The 21,438-nt window shown below is 37.7% G+C and overlaps 1 protein-coding gene across 2 annotated transcripts; it reads right to left on the bottom strand.

The window, feature by feature from the left end:
* Positions 1 to 232: 232 nt before the first annotated feature.
* LOC121385544 (histone acetyltransferase type B catalytic subunit-like) lies at positions 233 to 21,409 on the bottom strand. 2 transcript variants are annotated; one of them, XM_041516254.1, is made up of 11 exons: positions 21,349 to 21,409; positions 17,589 to 17,660; positions 16,742 to 16,817; positions 14,797 to 14,935; positions 12,515 to 12,656; positions 10,634 to 10,787; positions 8,094 to 8,198; positions 7,201 to 7,307; positions 5,833 to 5,984; positions 5,069 to 5,185; positions 233 to 1,617 (listed from the first exon to the last, which is right to left on the bottom strand). In XM_041516254.1, the coding sequence occupies exons 1-11, from the start codon at positions 21,353 to 21,355 to the stop codon at positions 1,450 to 1,452; spliced, it is 1,239 nt and encodes a 412-aa protein (XP_041372188.1). In that variant the 5' UTR covers positions 21,356 to 21,409; the 3' UTR covers positions 233 to 1,449. The 2 variants fall into 2 exon arrangements, with proteins under 2 accessions (XP_041372188.1, XP_041372189.1); XM_041516255.1 differs by lacking the exon at positions 21,349 to 21,409 and adding an exon at positions 19,440 to 19,462.
* Between the last annotated feature and the right edge of the window lie 29 nt (positions 21,410 to 21,438).

Here is a 21,438-nt window from a genome sequence, read left to right as displayed (position 1 = left end):
ACACCACTTTGTTAAATCTATGATCAAAACTCCTTTCATGGATTTACTTAACGTTAAGAATCATAATCTGTGGAAGCCTTGTGCAATGTTTCAAATATGACGTGACGTCATTTGTAAATCATATATGACGTCCGTAAATAAAAGGCGCTAACTGCAGTAAAAAGAAAAAGGGAATTCCCCATTTAAAAGTTCCGGTCCAGATTCCACATATGTGTAATACAACATAATCACACGGTTTCAAAATGTCTTTATTACTATAACAAGATTTAACTTATTTGATTTTAGTAACATTGTTTTTAGCTGGTCCTCGCACCAATTTGCAGCTAGGTTTCGATAAGAAATGACAAATACTACAAGTATATCAAGTGGAAGCAATTCTTTTATCCATCATATATCATATTTACTCAAAAAATTTAAACAGGTTTTGATTGATTTACCGGGTAAGTTAAATATTTTGAACACTTTTTCCTATAATTCTAGCGATTACTAATTTTTATATTCACCATAAGTCACATACGTCAAATATTTTGAAGATGTTTTCAATGACTTCACTTTTTGTTTTCTACATAAATCGCATTGAATTAAATATAATGAGGGAAAGAAATAAGGCAACACATAAATAATAATAGCAAATATTATTTACGAAAAGTTTGTAATGTTTAACAACACCACTAGAGCACACTGATTTATAATCATCTGTTATTGGATGTCAAATATTTGGTAATTTTGACATATTGCCCTAGACAGGAAACCCGCTACATTTTCCCCATTAGTAGCAAAGGATCAATAATATGCACCATTCCACAGACAGAATAGCACATATCACGGTCTTTGATATACAGTCGTGGTGCACTGGCTAGAACGAGAAATAGCCCAATGGGCTCACTAACTAGAATTGATCCTAAACAGACAGCGCTTTATCATTGGGCTATGTCCCGCCCCATATATCGACTACCAGAACCTGTAACCGAGTTCCTGGCATTCAATTCCATCTCTCTATTTTATACATCAATAACGACTATAAAAGCGAATTGAAATTCGGTGTCAAATACAATGTGTCTTCCCTCATTTCATCCCATTAGTATATTTTGAAAATGTTTTGAGTGGTTACAATTCTTGTTTTCATTACAAATTAAATTATGTCAAGATATTTTGAAAACATTTTGACTGACAAGTTTGGTTATTCACCATATATCATATTCAAATATTTTGAATTTTTTTTTAGTGATAACAACTCTTGTATTAACCAATAGATCACATCTGAATATTTTCAAAAATTCTCAAGAGGCCACAATTTTTGTCTTCAACAACAATCACATTTGAACATTCTGAAAATGTTTTCAGCGACTACAATTCTTGCATTCACCATAAATACAAAAGAACCAAATTGTTATTGTAAATCGCTCTCTGAGAACACATGATATGGTTCGGTTTCTGTAGTTCGTCATACTAGGTTATAGATATTCTGTCGAGCACATGGCGATAATGTTCCATCAGCTCCTCGAACGACAGTTCCAGAAATGTGATCCGTTGTTCCGTCGACATGCAACCAAGAGTTTGGGAAAGTTCCTCGGGTTGCAAAGCTCTCTCCAACTTCTGAAAGTCACGACCATTTTTCTGAAATTACAAAATCGGTTGATTATGAAGTTAATCTGTGAAAATGGAGAAGTCTAACATCCATATGTAAGCAGGGATAGTTCTGGGTGATTAGAAAAATTTCACCATCTCTTAAATTTAAAAAATTGCAAAAACCCAGTTATTTTGTATCCTAACCGGATGCAAGCGATGTGAGCAATTATTTTAGAAATCATTGATTTCAATCGCAGTATCCTAAATTTCTCACGTCACACACGTCCGGTTAGGATACAGCTTTACACTTTAAAAACTGTCGCCACATCATGGGCTANTTGCAGAAACCCAGTTATTTTCTGACAAAATATGATTTATTACACTAAATTATTTTGTCAAATTAAAATAAAATTCAACAATTATTTTTTTAAATTACAGTTGGTGAATTTGTTGAGTGCCAAAGCTAGCCCTGGGACGTTTGCATGGACAGGAAAACCCATGGGCATCTGGTAGTAGTCATTAGAATATTAAAAACTTAAATCAATTTCTCTTTTTACGAAGGAAGTACATGTAGGAAGGAAATGTGTTATTTAACAACCACCTCTCCCACCCCTTTCCACTCCCTTGTACATGCCAGTGTGGACGACCACCTCACCCCTTTCCACACATGCCATTGGACGACCACCTTCCCACCCATTTCCGCTCCATTGTACATGCCGGTGTGGACGACCACCTTACCCATTTCCACTCCCTTATACATTACAGTGTGTACGACCACCTCTCCCACCCATTTCCGCTCCCTTGTACATGCCAGTGTGCTACCCCTTTCCACTCGTACATGCCAGTGTGGACAAAGAGATGGATGCCAGTACCCCACCTCTATTATTTCCGCTCCCTTGTACATGCCAGTGTGGACGACCACCTCTCCCATTTCCGCTCCCTTGTACATGCCAGTAAACCACCTCTCCCATAGAAATCAGAAATTGTACATCAGAAGCCTGCAGATGTGGACGACCACCCGCCCCTACTGACCTCCCCATGATCGGTGTGGACTACTTACCCATTTCCACTCCCTTGCATGCTCTTGCACATGCCAGTGTGCCCACCTCTCCCACCCCTGTGGTGGAGGACCACCTCTCCCACCATTTCCGCTCCCTTGTACTCCCACCTCCCCACCCCTTCCGCTCCCTTGTACATGCCCACCTGTACATGCCGGCCAGTGGACCACCTCTCCCACCCACCCACCTCCCACCCCTCTCCCACCCCACCCCTTTCCGCTTTCCCACTCCCCCATTGTACATGCCAGTGTGGACGACCACCTCTCCCACCCCTTTCCACTTTGTACCGCTCCCTTGTACATGCCTTGTGTGGACGACCACCTCTCCCACCCATCCACTCCCTTGTACATGCCAGTGTGGACGACCACCTCTCCCACCCCTTTCCGCTCCCTTGTACATGCCACTGTGGACGACCACCTCTCCCCCCCCTTTCCCCATGCCAGTATGGACGACCACCTCTCCCACCCCTTTCCACTCCCTTGTACCCGGTGTGGACGACCACCTTTCCGCTCCCTTGTACATGCCAGTGCCCACCTCTCCCACCCCTTTCCACTCCCTTGTACATGCCAGTGTGGACGACCACCTCTCCCACCCATTTCCACTCCCTTGTACATGCCAGTGTGGACGACCACCTCTCCCACCCATTTCCGCTCCCTTGTACATGCCAGTGTGGACGACCACCTCTCCCACCCCTTTCCGCTCCCTTGTACATGCCAGTGTGGACGACCACCTCTCCCACCCCTTTCCGCTCCCTTGTACATGCCAGTGTGGACGACCACCTCTCCCACCCATTTCCGCTCTCCCACCCCTTCTCCCACCCATTTCCGCTCCCTTGTACATGCCAGTGTGGACGACCACCTCTCCCACCCCTTTCCGCTCCCTTGTACATTGTACATGCCCCTTGTAGTGTGGACGACCACCTCTCCCACCCCTTTCCGCTCCCTTGTACATGCCAGTGTGGACGACCACCTCTCCCACCCCTTTCCGCTCCCTTGTACATGCCAGTGTGGACGACCACCTCTCCCACCCATTTCCGCTCCCTTGTACATGCCAGTGTGGACGACCACCTCTCCCACCCATTTCCGCTCCCTTGTACATGCCAGTGTGGACCACCTCTCCCACCACCTCTCCCACCCATTTCCGCTCCCTTGTACATGCCAGTGTGGACGACCACCTCTCCCACCCATTTCCGCTCCCTTGTACATGCCACTGTGGACGACAACCTGTCCCACCCCTTTTCTGTTCCTGGACGGAGAAGCTGGCACCTGTGCCCATGACAGCTTGTTCTAAATGTGCATTTTAAAATCTACCTGCAGGTAGTTCTAAAATCTCAAATTCGAGGCAGGCGTGTGCTACATCAGCTTGTTCTGAATGTGCATGTTAAAACCTACCTATCTACCTAGAAGCCTGCAGGTAGTTCTAAAATCTCAAATTCGAGGCAGGCGTGTGCTACAACAGCTTGTTCTGAATGTGCATGTTAAAACCTACCTATCTACCTAGAAGCCTGCAGGTAGTTCTAAAATCTCAAATTCGAGGCAGGCGTGTGCTACATCAGCTTGTTCTGAATGTGCATGTTAAAACCTACCTATCTACCTAGAAGCCTGCAGGTAGTTCTAAAATCTCAAATTCGAGGCAGGCGTGTGCTACATCAGCTTGTTCTGAATGTGCATGTTAAAACCTACCTATCTACCTAGAAGCCTGCAGGTAGTTCTAAAATCTCAAATTCGAGGCAGGCGTGTGCTACATCAGCTTGTTCTGAATGTGCATGTTAAAACCTACCTATCTACCTAGAAGCCTGCAGGTAGTTCTAAAATCTCAAATTCGAGGCAGGCGTGTGCTGCATCAGCTTGTTCTGAATGTGCATGTTAAAACCTACCTATCTACCTAGAAGCCTGCAGGTAGTGCTAAAATCTCAAATTCGAGGCAGGCGTGTGCTACATCAGCTTGTTCTGAATGTGCATGTTAAAACCTACCTATCTACCTAGAAGCCTGCAGGTAGTGCTAAAATCTCAAATTTGAGGCAGGCGTGTGCTACAACAGCTTGTTCTGAATGTGCACGTTAAAACCTACCTATCTACCTAGAAGCCTGCAGGTAGTTCTAAAATCTCAAATTCGAGGCAGGCGTGTGCTACATCAGCTTGTTCTGAATGTGCATGTTAAAACCTACCTATCTACCTAGAAGCCTGCAGGTAGTGCTAAAATCTCAAATTCGAGGCAGGCGTGTGCTACAATAGCTTGTTCTGAATGTGCACGTTAAAACCTACCTATCTACCTAGAAGCCTGCAGGTAGTGCTACATCAGCTTGTTCTGAATGTGCATGTTAAAATCTACCTGCAGGTAGTGCTAAAATCTCAAATTCGAAGCAGGCGTGTGCTACATCAGCTTGTTCTGAATGTGCACGTTAAAACCTATCCAATGAACTTTCATCTGTACATTCTCACCTGAAATGGTGCGTTCAGCCTCTTTTTGACTTCCAGTCTAAATCGACGGAACAGTTCCTTGTTCTTTTCATCCGTTACTTTTAACCGGAGGATCTCGTACACCCGACGAGCCTGCCTCTAGAAAAAACCCCCGACAAGATGTTAATTGTGGAGATACTCCCGTCTCTTTTTTCATGGAATTAAGTGTCTTGTATACCATAAACATATTTGGTGTTGTGGACAGTTGTGTCCATAGAATTAACGACAGCAGCACGTAAAATACATTGGCTATTGGATGTCAAACTATGGTAAGTTATATCCATAGATAATCATCTCAATTCATGTTAAGAAATATTAAAAAGTTGACGAAGTCACCACTGTTACGGCTATTCGATGTAAAACTGTTGGTCATTGTGACACGTAAAAGGAAACCCACATCATTTTCCCATTAGCAAAGGATCTTTTATACACACTTTGCTACCGAAAAGACAGCACATACCAAAGCCATTAATATATGAGTCAATGATTGGAATGGGGAAAATCAGTCAAAGAATGAGTTTACCGAGGGGATTCTATCGGCTTGTTGTGCCGTTTTAAAGCCGTCACCGATTTCTCTCTTGCTAACTATTAACTAAATTCTGTCCTGGAAAAACAACCAAGATACCCGAGGTAATTTTTTCCAGGACAATGTACTTGAACATGAATTTGGTACAAGTACGAAATTCAATTTTTTAACTGAATGAGTGATTCGAAGTAGGAAACTGCTCATGTCTGTACACACTAACCTTGCTGAGCTTCAGTTTGTCCTGAGCTTCCCGAACCATATCTTCTGAAAAACCCTCGTATAAATAATCCGTCTGGAAGTAGCGGAGTTTGATACAGTTGTTTGTGTCGACGAAGTCTCGTAACCGCTGAAAGTTTTCTGATGGATCTTCGACTGAAAGCAGCAAATAAATGTCATACAAATGGAGAAAACTTGGAGTGTTTTCTCTTTTATGGATACATTACCTGTCCTCAAACAAGTGCACTCTCCCTTACGGCTAGTAGTCCGGTACACTTGTTTGAGGACAGGTAATGTGAAAAGAAATTAATATTCAAACATAATAATAAATGAAACTTTTTTTTTTTTCAATATATACTCAACATGAAAACACGAGTTACATACCTTTTTGAAGCAATCTGTTTGAAAAAAGCTGGCCTTGAAATAAGACAGTTGGCGTGATTGAAAAATTAATCCCCCGATTTTAGAACCAGGAAGTCGATTTTTTTAATCATCTGCAAGATAACCAGGTCCGCAATCAATTCTCTCAACGATATGAAACTGCTCTGAAGTGGAGTTTGAAATAATCAGACCATTTGATTGTTATAGGAACTAATGAAAATAAACAAATTATTATGCATAAAGTGCCAGACAATTTTTAATGTATTAATGGATGTTTAACGACATCCCAGCACAAAAATAGAGATCGGCTGTTGGGTGTCAAACAAGGCAAGTACATCAAATATCTCGGTAAGCATATCCAAAAACATTTGTAGAATACAAAAATCAAGGTAAGTATATTTAAAAAATATGAACAGAAATCAAAATATTTTTAAAACTTCAAAATTAATTCTGGGTGGAATTTAAATGATTCCAAATTATTTCTGTTGCCAAATATATCTATTCTTGTTGGCCAGACAATTTTGAATTTTTCAGCTAGTTCAAATTCTCAACTTTGACTTTTAATTATTTAAGACAAATTATCCTCTCTCTTAAATATTAAATTTAAAAAAGAATCTTTCACCCAAAATCAATTGGTTCAATCAACTCGTATTTTGAGACGTGAAAAAGGTAGGAATACAATATGAAACCATTTTACCTCGTTTTAAGATACACTCACCTTGATTTATGTATTGTGATATACTTTTCCCCACAGCTCCTTACATAATTATATAAATAATATTTTCATATACTTACCATTTATGACACCCAATAGCCGATGTGTATTTTTGTGCTGGGGTGTTGTTAAACATTCATTCATTCGTTCGTTCATTCATTCATTCATTCCGTAATATCTAAAACCTCAGATCTCGTGTAGCAGTCATTGTAGAACGTTTGAAGAAGCTGGGCATTGTGTCGTTAAACATTCATTCATTCATTCATTCCGTTTTACCTGTAATATCTAAAACCTCAGATCTCGTGTAGCAGTCATTGTAGAACGTTTGAAGAAGCTGGGCACCATGACCTTGCTTCTGAAATGGGGGCAGGATTAATACTTGACTGAAGAAAAAAAGAATATAATAATTATATGTATTTTGTATTTCAGTATTAATGTCAAAAAATTTTTATATGTTATTTTCACACTTAACCCCCCCCCCCCAAAAAAAAAACCCATGTAAGAATCTGACTATCATACGTTTTAAAAATATTTAAGACACTGAGAAAGTGTCAATAACTATAAAAAATCCCTCAAACTCAAGAATTTGTTACATACAGCAATTATTTTGTTTGCAAAATGCTTAACAATGGCAGTTTTGAACTGTGGCAATTTTAACCGATGTCACGCCAGTCGACATACTGTACACTGTATACAGTGCATTCCCCAATATGGGATTAATGGACAAAAATAGTGGACAGCTGGCCACAAATGTCTGTAAATAAATGCGACTTTTTTTTGCCTAATTTTAATCAACATTAACTTATCTAAAATATCTTCTTTTTTTTAAAACACGAAAATAATACTTAGCATTCAAATATGAACTTTATTTTATGTATTTATAAAACATTCAAGTAAATATATGGGAGTAAAAATTACATACTTGTACCCACTCAACATGGTTTTTGTAATAAAATAATCCAGTAGTCTAAAGGTTAAACAAGTAACTCTGGCAACAAAGTTGCTTGTTCTTTCAACCAATAGCAATCATTTTTATCCATTGGTAAAAAAACTACAATCAGTCAATCCCCTGACTGACAGCAATTCATATCTCAAGCACAGTAAAACTCATTAGTCCCCTCCGGTTGGACCGGTTGGGGACTAAACATTTATAGTTACTGAACACACACCTTATTCTTGGTCGGATTTTCTCTGGGTAAGCGTAATAATTATATACAGTCATATACCCAACGATGGCGTACATCGGATTTCCATTCGACTTGTATTTTTCAAACCTGAAAAACAAAAATTACACAAAAATAATACTGCATATTATAGACCTAAAACATTCAACAGTTCCCATTTGTTATCGAATCCAATTTAACAAAAATATTTGTCCATTATGGTTCAAATTCAAAAGTATGTATAAAGTTAAACCTGCTAAATTTGTTGTTAGTAGCAAGGGATCTTTTGTGTGCACTATCCGACATAAAACAGCCTTTGATATACCAGTCACAGTGCACTAGCTGGAATGATAAACAGCTCAATGGGTCCACCAACGAGGATCGATCCCAGACCAACCACGTCGCGGCCATTTTCAGGGATCAATAGCGGATTGTGACAGCTAATTTGATAATAAATTTGATCGTTTTACCAATAATGAAAATCACCAAATATTGGGATATGAATCGTAGTTCGTTTTTTTTTTTAAACATTCTGGTCAGAAAACCAGTTATTGGGAATAATGGACATTAATACTGGACAGCTGGAAACAAATGCCAGGGTTCCAGCTGCTGTTCGCCATTGTCGCCAATTAGCGAATTATCACAAATTTGGCTATAATCTGGTCAATCAGGCGATACAAATTGGCGATTTATTTTTTTCAACCAATGTTTCCCGAAATTCGGATTATCTTATTTTCCTAATATATATATATATATATATATATATATATATATATATATATATATATATTTAATGTCGCCGCAATCCAAAGAAAATATATGCCCAAATCCTTGCCCTCATGGGCGTACATAGGATTTTGAAAAAGGGGGTTCCAATACATAGGATTTTGAAAAGGGGGGTTCCAAAATAGATTGCAGAGATATTGGGCATATATTTCTATGTTGAGTAAATATGTCAGATATCAATGTCAGATATATTAAATTATAAAAAAAAGCGATTTCAGGGGGGGGTTCGGTTGAACCCATCGAATCCCCCCTATGTACGCCCATGGCCCTTAATAAAATAAAAGGTGGATGCAGTGAATCGTGAACCAATCAAATCGTGAACGATTCCTCACGAATAAAATCTACATATAGGGCTCTGTTCGATCGAGTACTTCATTCGTATGAATATATTTATTTCAGTTTGCGTAAGCTCGGTATAACCTATTAAAGGGACATTCCTGAGTTTACTGCAATGTTTTAAGATGTTATCGACTAATAAAATATTTCTACGATAAAACTTACATATTAAATATATTTTCTTGTTTAGAATATTAGTGGCTGTATATTAAACGTGTTTCTGATCGTTCTAATATTTGTACTATGTTAATTTTCATTATATTTCCTAAAAATTATTTGAATACAAAATCTAGTTTGGGCTTCTTACAAATATTAAGATGACCAGAAACGCATTGAATATACAGACACTGATATTCTAAACCAGAAAATATATTTAATATGTAAGTTTAATCGTATAAATATTGTATTAGTCTGAAACATCTTACAATGCAGTAAATTCAGGAATGCCCCTTTAAAACGCCAGATATGCGGGTCCACAATTTTTCATTTAAGTTTCACACCGAATTATATTCTTATGTTTTATCTACCAAGATAATTTGCATTTTGTATCATTGTTTTAGGTTTAATTTTAAAACATTGTTCTAGTAAATCAAACGCTCGTTCAAATGTGATCTTTAATCACAGTTATCACATGGTGACGCTAAGCGTTGCGGGACCGCCAGTGATTACAACACAATGCCGTGACCAACCAAGTACAAACGGGATCGCGATTTGAAATCTCAGGTACAGATATGCTTCTACCCGTTCGGGAAGTCCACATGGCTGACACCGACATCAACGAATCAACTGAAACTTGCGCTGCCACTACTGAGGATGAAACTAAAGATAATTATGACGGCAAGTACCTGGTTGACATTTCGACCACCGATAGCGATACTATCGGCGATAGGCTTGTTGATCGTATGAAGAATCACAAATGTTTGCTCACTAGGACAAATACACCACATGAATTTGAGAATAAATTACACAAATATAAATATTAAAATTTTCAATCCGCTTTTTTGGCTATAAAATTTATATCGTGGCTATAAAAGTAAACATTTGGCTACAACTTTGGCTATTAATGAAAATTTTCCAGCTGGAACCCTGAAATGCCCTTAAGAAAATGCGTCTTTTAAAAGTTTTGCTTAATGTTAAATCACCATTAACCGATCTAAAATATCGTAAAAATTACAAAAACCCACAAAAATAATACTTATTGATTCATATATAAACTTTATTACATGTATTTATAAAACATTTAAGTGAATATATGTGAGTAAAAATTATAAACTTGTACCCACTCAACATGGTTTTTGTCAAAAATTAATCCAGTAGTCTAAAGGTTAATATGACGTCATCACGATTAGCACAAATTAGTTTGACGTCTAACCCAGAGCTAGCCCTGTCCAGGAAGTCTCTTTAACTGAGAATGTTTTACTTACAGAAGGTAATAGTGCCATCTGTCATCATCGACATCTATAAACGAGGCTGCGTCGATGTAGAAAAGAATAAATGTCTGCAGACGTTCATGATACGCTCGGAAACCTGGACACTCAATGTCTGTTTTGTAGATTTCAAATTCCCGCTCCGTACCATCTTAAAACATCAGAAATCATTTCAGAATAAAGAAAAGTGGACAAAATCTGAATTATAGATAAATAATAGATCAATGAAGTCCAATTCACTCACTAAAATAAACTGAGAACAGTTATTCAGGTTACCAATAGGTTATTACATGTCAGTCATTTTGTTTTCTTATTTATTGCCCCGGACATGTGTTATGGTTGGAACCCTAAGTTCACTAACTTACATATTATAATTTATTATCCACATACTTCAAGATATTCAGAGAAATATAATCAGTATGACCCACGTGTGTCATAATGATTTCATGTGCACCACAAATGACGTAATTTTGTGAAGCGACATCATAACTTAATGTGGCTTCCTTAGTGTAAACGCTCATAAAAAATGACGTCAGTTAAAAAAATGTGTCTTTTTAGTTATGTTTCAAACGTTTTGACATGGTCCTAGCTTATTGTTCATAAAAATAATATTATGGATAATGTGGATAATAAAGAAATTATTACACTTGCATATGAATCGTACTGGTTTTCTACGAAACTCGTGTTAGGATTAATGTATTACACTCGCTCTTGCTCAGGTAATAAATAATCCTGACACTCATTTCGTAAAATCAGTACGACACAAAATCGTATAATAAATAATCTCTATCTACATAGCAAACAGACATTACATAATCTTATTCTGAAAATAATGTAACATTTTGCTATTGAAATAAAAACAACAAAATGGAAATAACGTAAACTGTATTTTAACAACACCAGTAGAGCACCTTTTCATAGTTGAGAACAGTACTTCATTTATCATATCAAGGGTGTCAAATACAATTCAGGAAACAATAATTCAAAATCTTAGTTAACCTGAAATTGGTCTGTACATTTTTTTTTACCTAAGTAACTAGTGAGAAACTTAATCCCAATAGACCAAAATGTTACCACAAGTCAATTTTTTTTTTTATGTGTACTACTGTCTGTACTACATTGATATATTTCAAATTTATTGTAAACAGATTGATTTTGTAAATGTATTTTTCAAGTTGAAGTTTGTTTTGTTTAACAACACCACTAAAGCACACTGATTTATTGATCATCGGCTACTGGATAGCAAACATTTGGTAATTTTGACATATAGTCTTAGAGAGAAAACCCGAAACATTTGTCCATTATTAGCAAGGGATCTTTTATATGCACCATCCCACAGACAGTACAGCACATACCACGGCCTTTCATATATCAGTTGTAGTGCACTGGCTGAAATAAGAAACAGCCCAACAGGTCACCAACGAGGATTGAACCCAGTCTAGAAATGTTTTTTTTTTTAATAGATTGAAAATGTTAATTTTAAAACCTAAAGTATGAACCGTTAACTACTACAAGAAATTACTCTCCTGCCTTTAATATCTTCAGATTCCCCATACCATTTGCCTCGTCACAAAATTTGAAAAAAAACCCCACATTACAATGACAGATTCTACCTTTTAGATTGTAATCATAACACCTATATTGACTTTGTTGAGATCTCCTAGGTAAAAAAGTACAAACATTTTTTCTGCCGTTTTGCTTGTTTATTGAATATTCTCCAAGAGGGGTGGAAGCGTAGTGGTTGACATGAATTTAAATTTGCACAACGGACATATGAAAATGTTTGTCTGAAACGTGTCCTGCAAGTTACTTTATAATGATCAATGTGGCATTGTTAATAAAATTTTCCTTTCCACAAAAATCTGTATGGAGCCATACCTTTGTGTACTGTGTAGGAATGAAGTTTTGCTCCAAATGGTTTGAAATCGGCATCATCTGCCAAAGATGTGAGAAAATCGTCCAAGTTCGATGTAAAGCCAGGTGGAACGTGCTTCGTGATAGTTGCCAAAACATTATCTGCCTGCAAAAAAAAAAAATTTAAATAAAATAAAATAATAATATTACCAACAAGCATTTTGAGAGTACTGCTAAACCAATACATGTCCCCTGACGGGCCCAACAATTCTTTGTTATCAGCTAAATTAAAGGACCACACCTCATTGAAAAGTGGCTATATCGCCATGGAAGTCACACTTGATCTGTAACAGTACATGATAAAGCTATACACAAAATTTCAGGTTAATATCTTAAGACATTCTAAAAAAAAAAAACATTCGAAAAAGTGTATGTGGGACAGATGAACGGACAGACTGACAGCGAGATGAAACCGGTTGGAATGGAAGGGGACTAATAAATAATCAAAATAGTGTCATCAGAAAACTATAAATTTTCCCTTTAGCAGACAGGGATTTTTTTGTATGCACTTTCCCACAGACAAGACAAGACAAGACATACCACAGCCTTTGATACATACCAGTCGCAAGAAACAAATTCAATCAGAGAATGGGTCCATTGAGGGGATTTGACCCTTTGGCTCAACCACTCTCGACTAGCACTTTAAACTGATTGAGTTTAGGGGTGGGAATTGGTGAACTGTAAAAAAAAAAAGAGGAAATCTAGAGGGGTCTCGGAAATTCATGAAATCCTAGGTTAAAATCTGTGCCATCTGACACATTTTGGAGGAAAGGACGATTAAAATGAAAGGAAATGCAATGTTCTACGAGAGGAAAACAGCTGATCCGAGAATTCCCACCCCTGTGAGTTTGATCCCAATACCACACATCTCAAATGAGTGCTCTTAGGCAATGAAATAAAAAAGATAAACTTTGTTTTGTTTAACAACACCACTAGAGCACATTGATTTATTAATCATAGGCTACTGGATGTCAAACATTTGGCAATTCTGACATAGTTTCAGAGTGAAAACCCGCCACATTTTTCTATTTGTAGCAAGGGATCTTATATATGCACCATCCCATGACAGGATAACACATACAGGAAACATTTTGTTTTTAAAATGTTTAGTAGTCATTTGAAAATTGATTCATTAGTAGCAAGAGATCTTTTATTATTTATATGCACCATCCCACAGACAGGATAGCACATACCACAGCCTTTGATATACCAGTCATGGTGCACTGGATGGAAAACGAGAAATAGCCCAATGGGCCCACAGACGGGGATCGATCCTAGACCAACAGCACATCAAATGATCGCTATACCTCTGGGCTACGTACATTGAAATAAGTTAACAATTGTCATTCAGGTTACCACATCAAGAAATTCAAGAACGGTACTTCGTTCTTCACCAAAGTGTTTAAAACAACAGTACCACATCTAAATTCTGTGTGCTGCTTAATTATAAATGACATACGGATGCATCAGCAGGGTTCGACGGCACCGACATCAATTGCAGTCACTGAGATATAAATTGCAGTAGTTAGAGAGCATCACCGACGGCACTTTTGTGCCATCAATAAAGTTCCGTGACAATGACAAAATGTATACACCTGGTGTACAATATCTGCCAATATGTAACACTTGCATGTTTGAAATATGTCTACACACAGCAAAATAACCTTTCAGTCATGTTTATTTGCTGAAAATGTCACTAAAAACTCCAATTGCAATAAGCAGGCTCAAAACTGCCGTCTGTGGGCCTTTTCATACATGGCAATAACTTTTAAAATTGCCAAGGGAGACAAATTCTTAAGTTCAAGCCCTACATCAGGATGAAAACAGCAATATGAACGAATAACAAAGTAACACCCTATTAGTGAAGAGATTATAACGGGAATTCTAAACTCCATAAATGTGATAACCTATAGGCTCGCAATTTAAAGTTTGTTTTGTTTAACAACACAACTAGAGCACATTGATTAATTAATCATTGGCTATTAGATGTAAAATATTTGGTAATCACGACTTGTAGTCATCACAGGAAACCCACTACATTTTTCCATTAGCAGCAAGGGATCTTTTATATGTATCATTCCACGGCCTTCTATATACCAGTCGTGGTGCACTGGCTGCAGCGAGAAATAGCCCAATGGGCCCATCGATGAGGATTGATCCCAAACCGACTGCACCTCAAACGAATGCTTTGCCACTGGGCTATAACCTTCCCCTTTTTCCTTCCAAACATCTCCTCTCAGTATTACCTCCGGTAATGAAATTCCTGAATCGAAAAACTTGTCTTTCGAGATCTTGTCTGAATATTTCATGTTGATGTACGTGTTCAGCTTCGCCGCACTGTAGAACATCTGCACTGTAAGGTCTTTGTAACCAAAAATACTTTCCCTGCAAGTAAAAAGAAGAAAAAAAAATATTTTAAAGAGGGTAAACGTTTTTTTAACAAGATGTCTTAAAAAGGTTTGATAATGAAAATTGTAAACTGATGGTGAGTGTGTTCTGTATTATGATTGGTTAATTACATTCTTTTCCCCCGGATCAAATGAAAATAACACCCGGAAAGCTAATGACATCATTAGCAATTGGAACAGGCCAAGTTGATGGTTCAAGGGTCTACAGTTAGTTTGTAGCAAGGTATTTTTTCCCCAAAATACCAAATATACAGTTAGTTCCATAGAAAACCGATTCAGTTTACAGTGGGTGTTATTGTCTATTTGATGCCAGCAAATTTTTCATTTTTAACCTCAGGCTAATGCCTTCGGCCAAAAATGACATATGCGGGATCAAATAGACAATAACACCTGCAAATCTAAACACTCCACATGGTTATCTCCTAATTCAACGCTGGTTATTAACTAAAATACTCATCATACGATGTCTAAAGGATCAGAATTTGTCCACCGAGTGGATTTGCACCTATGACCCAAAACACCAGAAAACAAACTAATACAGGTGTTTACAAACTAATACAGGTGTTACAAACCAATACAGGTGCCTCTGAGAATTGTAAATTTGTAGGGCTCGAACGTAACGGCATAACCGACACCAATTGCCGTCGTTGAGATATAAATTACCATAGGTAGAGAGCATCACCGATGGCACTTTTGTGCTGTCGGTAAAGCTCCTCAACAATGGCGAAATGTATACACCTGGTGTACATTATCTGACAATATTTAACATTTGCACATTTAAAAGTAAAAAAAGTAAAGTTTTATTTAACGACGCCACTAGAGCACATTGATTTTTGACCGTATCGTCGGCTATTGGACGTCAAACATATGGTCATTCGGACACTGTTTTTTTAGAGGAAACCCGCTGTCGCCACATAGGCTACTCTTTTACGACAAGAAGCAAGGGATATTTTATTTGCGCTTCCCACAGGCAGGATAGCACAAACCATGGCCTTTGTTGAACCAGTTATGGATCACTGGTCGGTGCAAGTGGTTTACACCTACCCACTGAGCCTTGCGGAGCACTCACTCAGGGTTTGGAATTAAAAATCAAAAATCCCATGCCTCGACTGGGATCCGAACCCAGTACCTACCAGCCTGTAGACCGATGGCCTAACCATGATGCCACATAATTTAATGCACAAAAAAAAAAAAATAGCAGGGTACGAACAACGACAAGGAGCATCACCGATGGCACTTTTGAGTCGCTGGATAAAAATTACTGCTGTCGGTAAAACTCCTCAACAACAGCAAAATGAATATATCTGGTGTACATTATGTCAGTATTTAACATATATACACTTGAAATATGTCTACATACGACAAAATAACCTTTCAGCCATCAGGGGTGGGAATTGGTGAACTGTCAGAGGAAATCTAGAGTCCCGGAAATTCTTGAAATCCTAGGTTAAAATCTGTGCCATCTGACACATTTTGGAGTAAAGGATGATAAAAATGCGAGGAAACGCAATGTTCCAGGAGAGGAAAACAGCTGGTCCGAGGAGAATTACCATCCCTGAGTCATATTTATTTGCTGCAAAACATTTTTGTTTTAAAAATTGCCATAGGCATGCTCAAAATTGCCATCGGTGGGCTGTTTCAACAGCTTTTTCTTCTTTTTAAAAGGCAGTGGGGAACAAACTCTTAAGTTCGAGCCCTGAAATAGGTCATGTGAAATTAGATTTATGCGAGCGATGCGCGAATGAAACAATCGTTCTCCGGATTATCAGATGTCTGGACTTACTGCTCTCCAAACAACTGATGTGTCATCTCAGGGTAAAATGTCTTTTTACAATCTTCAACATCTGACTCATCTCGGACTGAAAATAGAAAGGAAACAATTAGCCTTTAAATGATTAAAATCACAAACGTGTTCGTAATACTTGTCCATCCAGGATTTTTTTGTGTAGACAGATTAGGAAAATGAGCACAAGTAAATCCTACATGGAACATTTATTAGAACAGATATTATATTATTATTGCGTATTTTCAGCATAGAAATTGGGAATTTTCAGTGCCACTTTCTTTTGAGAAGGGACATGTTCAGACCGAGAACATCTGGATACAGTCCTCAGTTTGATTTTTGAATTAACACTGGGCAGGGTTTCTGCCAGAGGGTAAAACGGGTATGGCGCATTACGCAAATGTTTTGGAAATTTTATTTGTTTAAGTTAACCTTTTGACAAAATTAATTACTCTTATCATTACTGTATGGTTTTCTTAACCCTAACCCTAAACTTAATCCATTCTCTCTGAGGGAGGCCCCCTATAGCCCGTTGACTGGAACATAAAATGAAGTGTAGTCGATCAATCCCCGTCGGTGGCCCCATTGGGCTATTTCTCATTCCAGCCAGTGAAACATGACTTGGTATGTGCTATCCTGTCTGTGGGATGGTGCATATAAAAGACCACTCGCTACTAATTAAAAATGTAGCAGGTTTCCTCTAAGATTATATGTTAAAATTACTAAATCGTTAACATCCAAATAGCGAATGACTAATAAATCAATATGCTTTAGTGGCATCGTTAAACAAAACAAACTTTAACCTAAAATTTTGAAATACCATCCCGTGTATCTTGCACATACTTACCTAGTTTGAGTTGAATAGCTTCATTAGCTGTACACTTGTAGGCGTCAAGTTTATTATTGAGAATGTTCATGCCTGAAACAACAAGTTATAAGACTGAAGAACAAACATGAACAATGCAACTGCAACAATGGGAATAAAGTACAAGAACCAACTATGAACCCAACTAGGTATACATCAGTGCTCTACAATGCGAGTAAAATACTCGCCATGGCGACTAAAAACATTCCCTGGTGTCTAAAATATAAAATCACATTAGCCAGTTGGCGACTGTCCAATAATGTTACTTTAATCTGTAAACAAAACTGGACATCGGAAAACACAGTGGACCAGTAGCAATGTATCTTCCATAAAACATGTTTTCTATCAGTAGTTTGTTGGAAAAATAAAAGTTTAAGACAAGTTAATCGGACTATGAATAACGGTGACGTTAAGGGAGGTAATACTTCGTTATGATGTTATCTCCCTTAACTTGAATTTCAAGCGTTTGGAAATAATTCGGCCCCAGTTCAGTTTTGGACCAAGTCGGTCCTGTCCCATTTAGAGCCAGGTTTTATTTATGTATTAAAATGAGATTGTTGATTCACTGTGTGTCTTTTCTTGTCTGTTTCAACTGAAACGTTAATTATTTTAAATGTCGACTTATACATGCGTTATGCTGGGCTCCAATCGTGTCGTGCTTATCGTGATAACGGGTCCCCCCACAATAATGACACGTCCAGTCATGAATGTTGTTTTAATCACGTCGGAAGTAGTGTTCACCATTGGAGTATGAAAACATGTTTATATTTTCATGACGCGACTTTAGATGGCTTTAAAGACACAACTATTCACAAAACAGTATTTACAGATTTGCAAGGCAGTATTTGACGAAAATAAATATTATTTAAACCAAAAGTAAGGTAGCCGATTGGTAACTACTAGTAACATGTTGAAGCCTGGTAATTATTATCACAATGTTTTTATTTAACTTTTAATGAGTACTGCAATTTAAATGCATATCTTAGCAGTGCCATTAAAATAGTAATTCGCTTAATTTTGTTTAATAAAATTATTGGGTACGGAATCTGATAATGATAGTTAATAGTCCTTCACTGTTTTAGTGGAACCGGACACAAACATTAACTTGTAATTAGTATTTAACAACTAGGAATTACTCCTTCACAAGTTCCTTCGAATGTGGTCCTAATAACAATTGTGGCATTAGTAATGTGCCGTAAAATGGCAGATGAATAGATTTAATTACAAGAATATATTAGCTGGCTACTAAATATAAGTGGCTGGCGACTAAAATATTATACTATACTGGCAAGGGAAGAGTAAATTTGAACTGGCTTTGTAGAGCACTGTACATGCAGGGCTCAACCTTAGTGGTAGCCCGGGCTGTTTTGGCTACCGATTTCTCACTCGGACTACCAGTTGTCTAACCTCGGTAGTCCGTCAGGCTATCAAATGTTTTGGCATGTTTTGACACTTCATTCGGTCACATATTAATGTCGTACATGTAGTTTTGAATATTTTCCCGAGATTCTGTATAATGATTTAAACTAAAAACTTTATTGTTCATTAAGGGTTATCATGTAGTTTTAATATACATTTTTAGTTTTAGTGTATAATTCACAGCATAATGCTCATAATCGACAAAAACCCACCCTAAAACATATAAAAAAAAAAAAAATGACTTTGCTTTTTTCTCTTTTTATTTTAAAGTTATGGGGCTACCAATGTTTACTGAGGGCTACCACTAAAAAAACTTATGGTCAAGGCCTGATGGATGGCTAGGTTGTTTCCAGCCCATTTCATTGACTGCCTGTGTGACTATATAATAAAGTTTAAAGTAAAACTTGAACAAACCAATTCCCGTAAAGTTTGTTGTAATAAGCTGAATAATTGCTGGTCAATGGATTTGTTTGCTAAAATACAAAGTAAAAAAATACACAAAGTACAACATGGGACGAGTTGGCTAAATATTTCCACCTGTTACCTCCCCATCCCCTGCATTATACTGATACTTGTATAAAGAGGGAACCTCACCCTTACCCAAAAACTAACCTTAATCTAGCCCGAGTACACTGACGTTCATGAGATATTCATAATTTCATAGCGTTATTAAATAACAACCACAGGGTAAAATGGGTATGGCACTATACCAAAATTTAATTTTTTAAAGTTAACCTTTTGACAAAATTAATGACTCTTATTTTCTTTCTTGTGGAGGCCCCAAATGGGACATATCACCTGTCAACTGCAGTTGCATTCAGCACACACATTGTAAATATTCAATTCCATAGCGCCAATTTCTTTCTGACAGAAACACTAACAATATTGTATTACTGGGGGCATATTTGCCTACACAGTGGTAGACAGCAATACTGTGTTTTCGCTATAGAATCATCTGACTGTGAGGACTATCATAACCATCCAAATGTCCGTTTAGCTCTTGAATGGCTAAGTGCTCCGGCTAAAACTAACCCTAACGACTGGGGGGGGGGGGGGGGGGGGGGGGGGGGGGGGGGGGAGAGATGAGACGACGTAGCCCAGTGGCAAAGTGTTTCCTTGATGAGCGGTCGGTCTGAGATCAATCCCCGTCAGTGGACCCATTGGGCTATTTCTTGTTCCAGCCAGTGTTCCACAAATGGTGTAACAAAGGCTGTGGTATGTACTGTCTGTGGGATAGTGCATATAAAAGATCCCTTGCTGCTAATCGAAAAGAGTAGCCTATGAAGTGGCAACAGCGAGTTTTTTTCTGTCTATATCTGTGTGGTACTTAACCATATGTCCGACGCCATATAACTGTAAATAAAATGTGTTAAGTGCATCGTTAAATAAAACATTTCCTTCAATAGAGGTGGTAATGGTGGGATATTTTACAGAGTTGGTTTTGGGGAGCTGACCTGCTCCTGTCCGAACCATAGTTAACAACTACAATAAAAGGTTTATCATTATGTACAGCAGGCCTCTGAAAATTGTGAGAGCGTTAGTTTTGTTCGCGCGTCGCTTGTGTAAGTACAGTTTGCACAACCCATTTTCCATTCGAATGCTGGTCAACTCTCCCCAAAACCAACTTGCTCCAGTGTTTGGACAACTTGCCCCAAACTTCACTGTCCATAAATAATTGTGACAAAATTAAAAATGGACAGCTATAACTTTAGTGTCATTTTATTTATTAATATTACAGTGAAACTCCGCTATTACGACCACTTATTAAATGGTTTTATATTGGGTAGATCTTAATATCGGATATTATAATGAACTGTCAAGCCTGTTTTAAGATGTTTGTGAGTTTGTCCCTTATTTCCTTAAAGGAAAGATCAGGCAAGGCTTTTGGACTCCGAATGGTGTGCATATTCATAATTCAACAATATTTAATACCATTAATGGCATTATTGCTCAAAATATTGGTTTTGCGGAGAGTTGACCAGCATTCACATTAATAACAAGTATAAACTTTGAATACAAGAATGCAAGACAGAGATGTTTTATTTTTTTTGACCAAAAAAAATAAATTATTAGCCTATTAAATTCTGGAAAGATGAGATAGTATCTTTAATTTCTCTCATTCACAAAATTAATTTCCATGAAAATTCATGAATTAGCAAAATTTTAATTCTTTTCACTCAAATAAAGATTGGTTTTAGCTAACTACATATGACAATGTGTCTTCCCTTCCTTTAAAAAATTAATAAAAGCGTGGACAGTTTAATTAAATGCTACAAATATGTCATATTGTGAGAGAAAAAAAATATAAACGTCACAAACTTACCCGCCATATTTCCCTTCGCGCCTGCCTAATAGCTTCCGGGTCAAGAATTTGCTACATTTCCGTGTTTAGAGAAGCACGCGACAACTGTGA

The sequence above is a fragment of the Gigantopelta aegis genome, chromosome 11, assembly GCF_016097555.1.
Source record: "Gigantopelta aegis isolate Gae_Host chromosome 11, Gae_host_genome, whole genome shotgun sequence".
Lineage (NCBI taxonomy): Eukaryota > Metazoa > Mollusca > Gastropoda > Neomphalida > Peltospiridae > Gigantopelta > Gigantopelta aegis.
The sequence above is the reverse complement of the archived record's forward strand: the minus strand, read 5'-3'. Positions and strand labels throughout refer to the sequence as shown.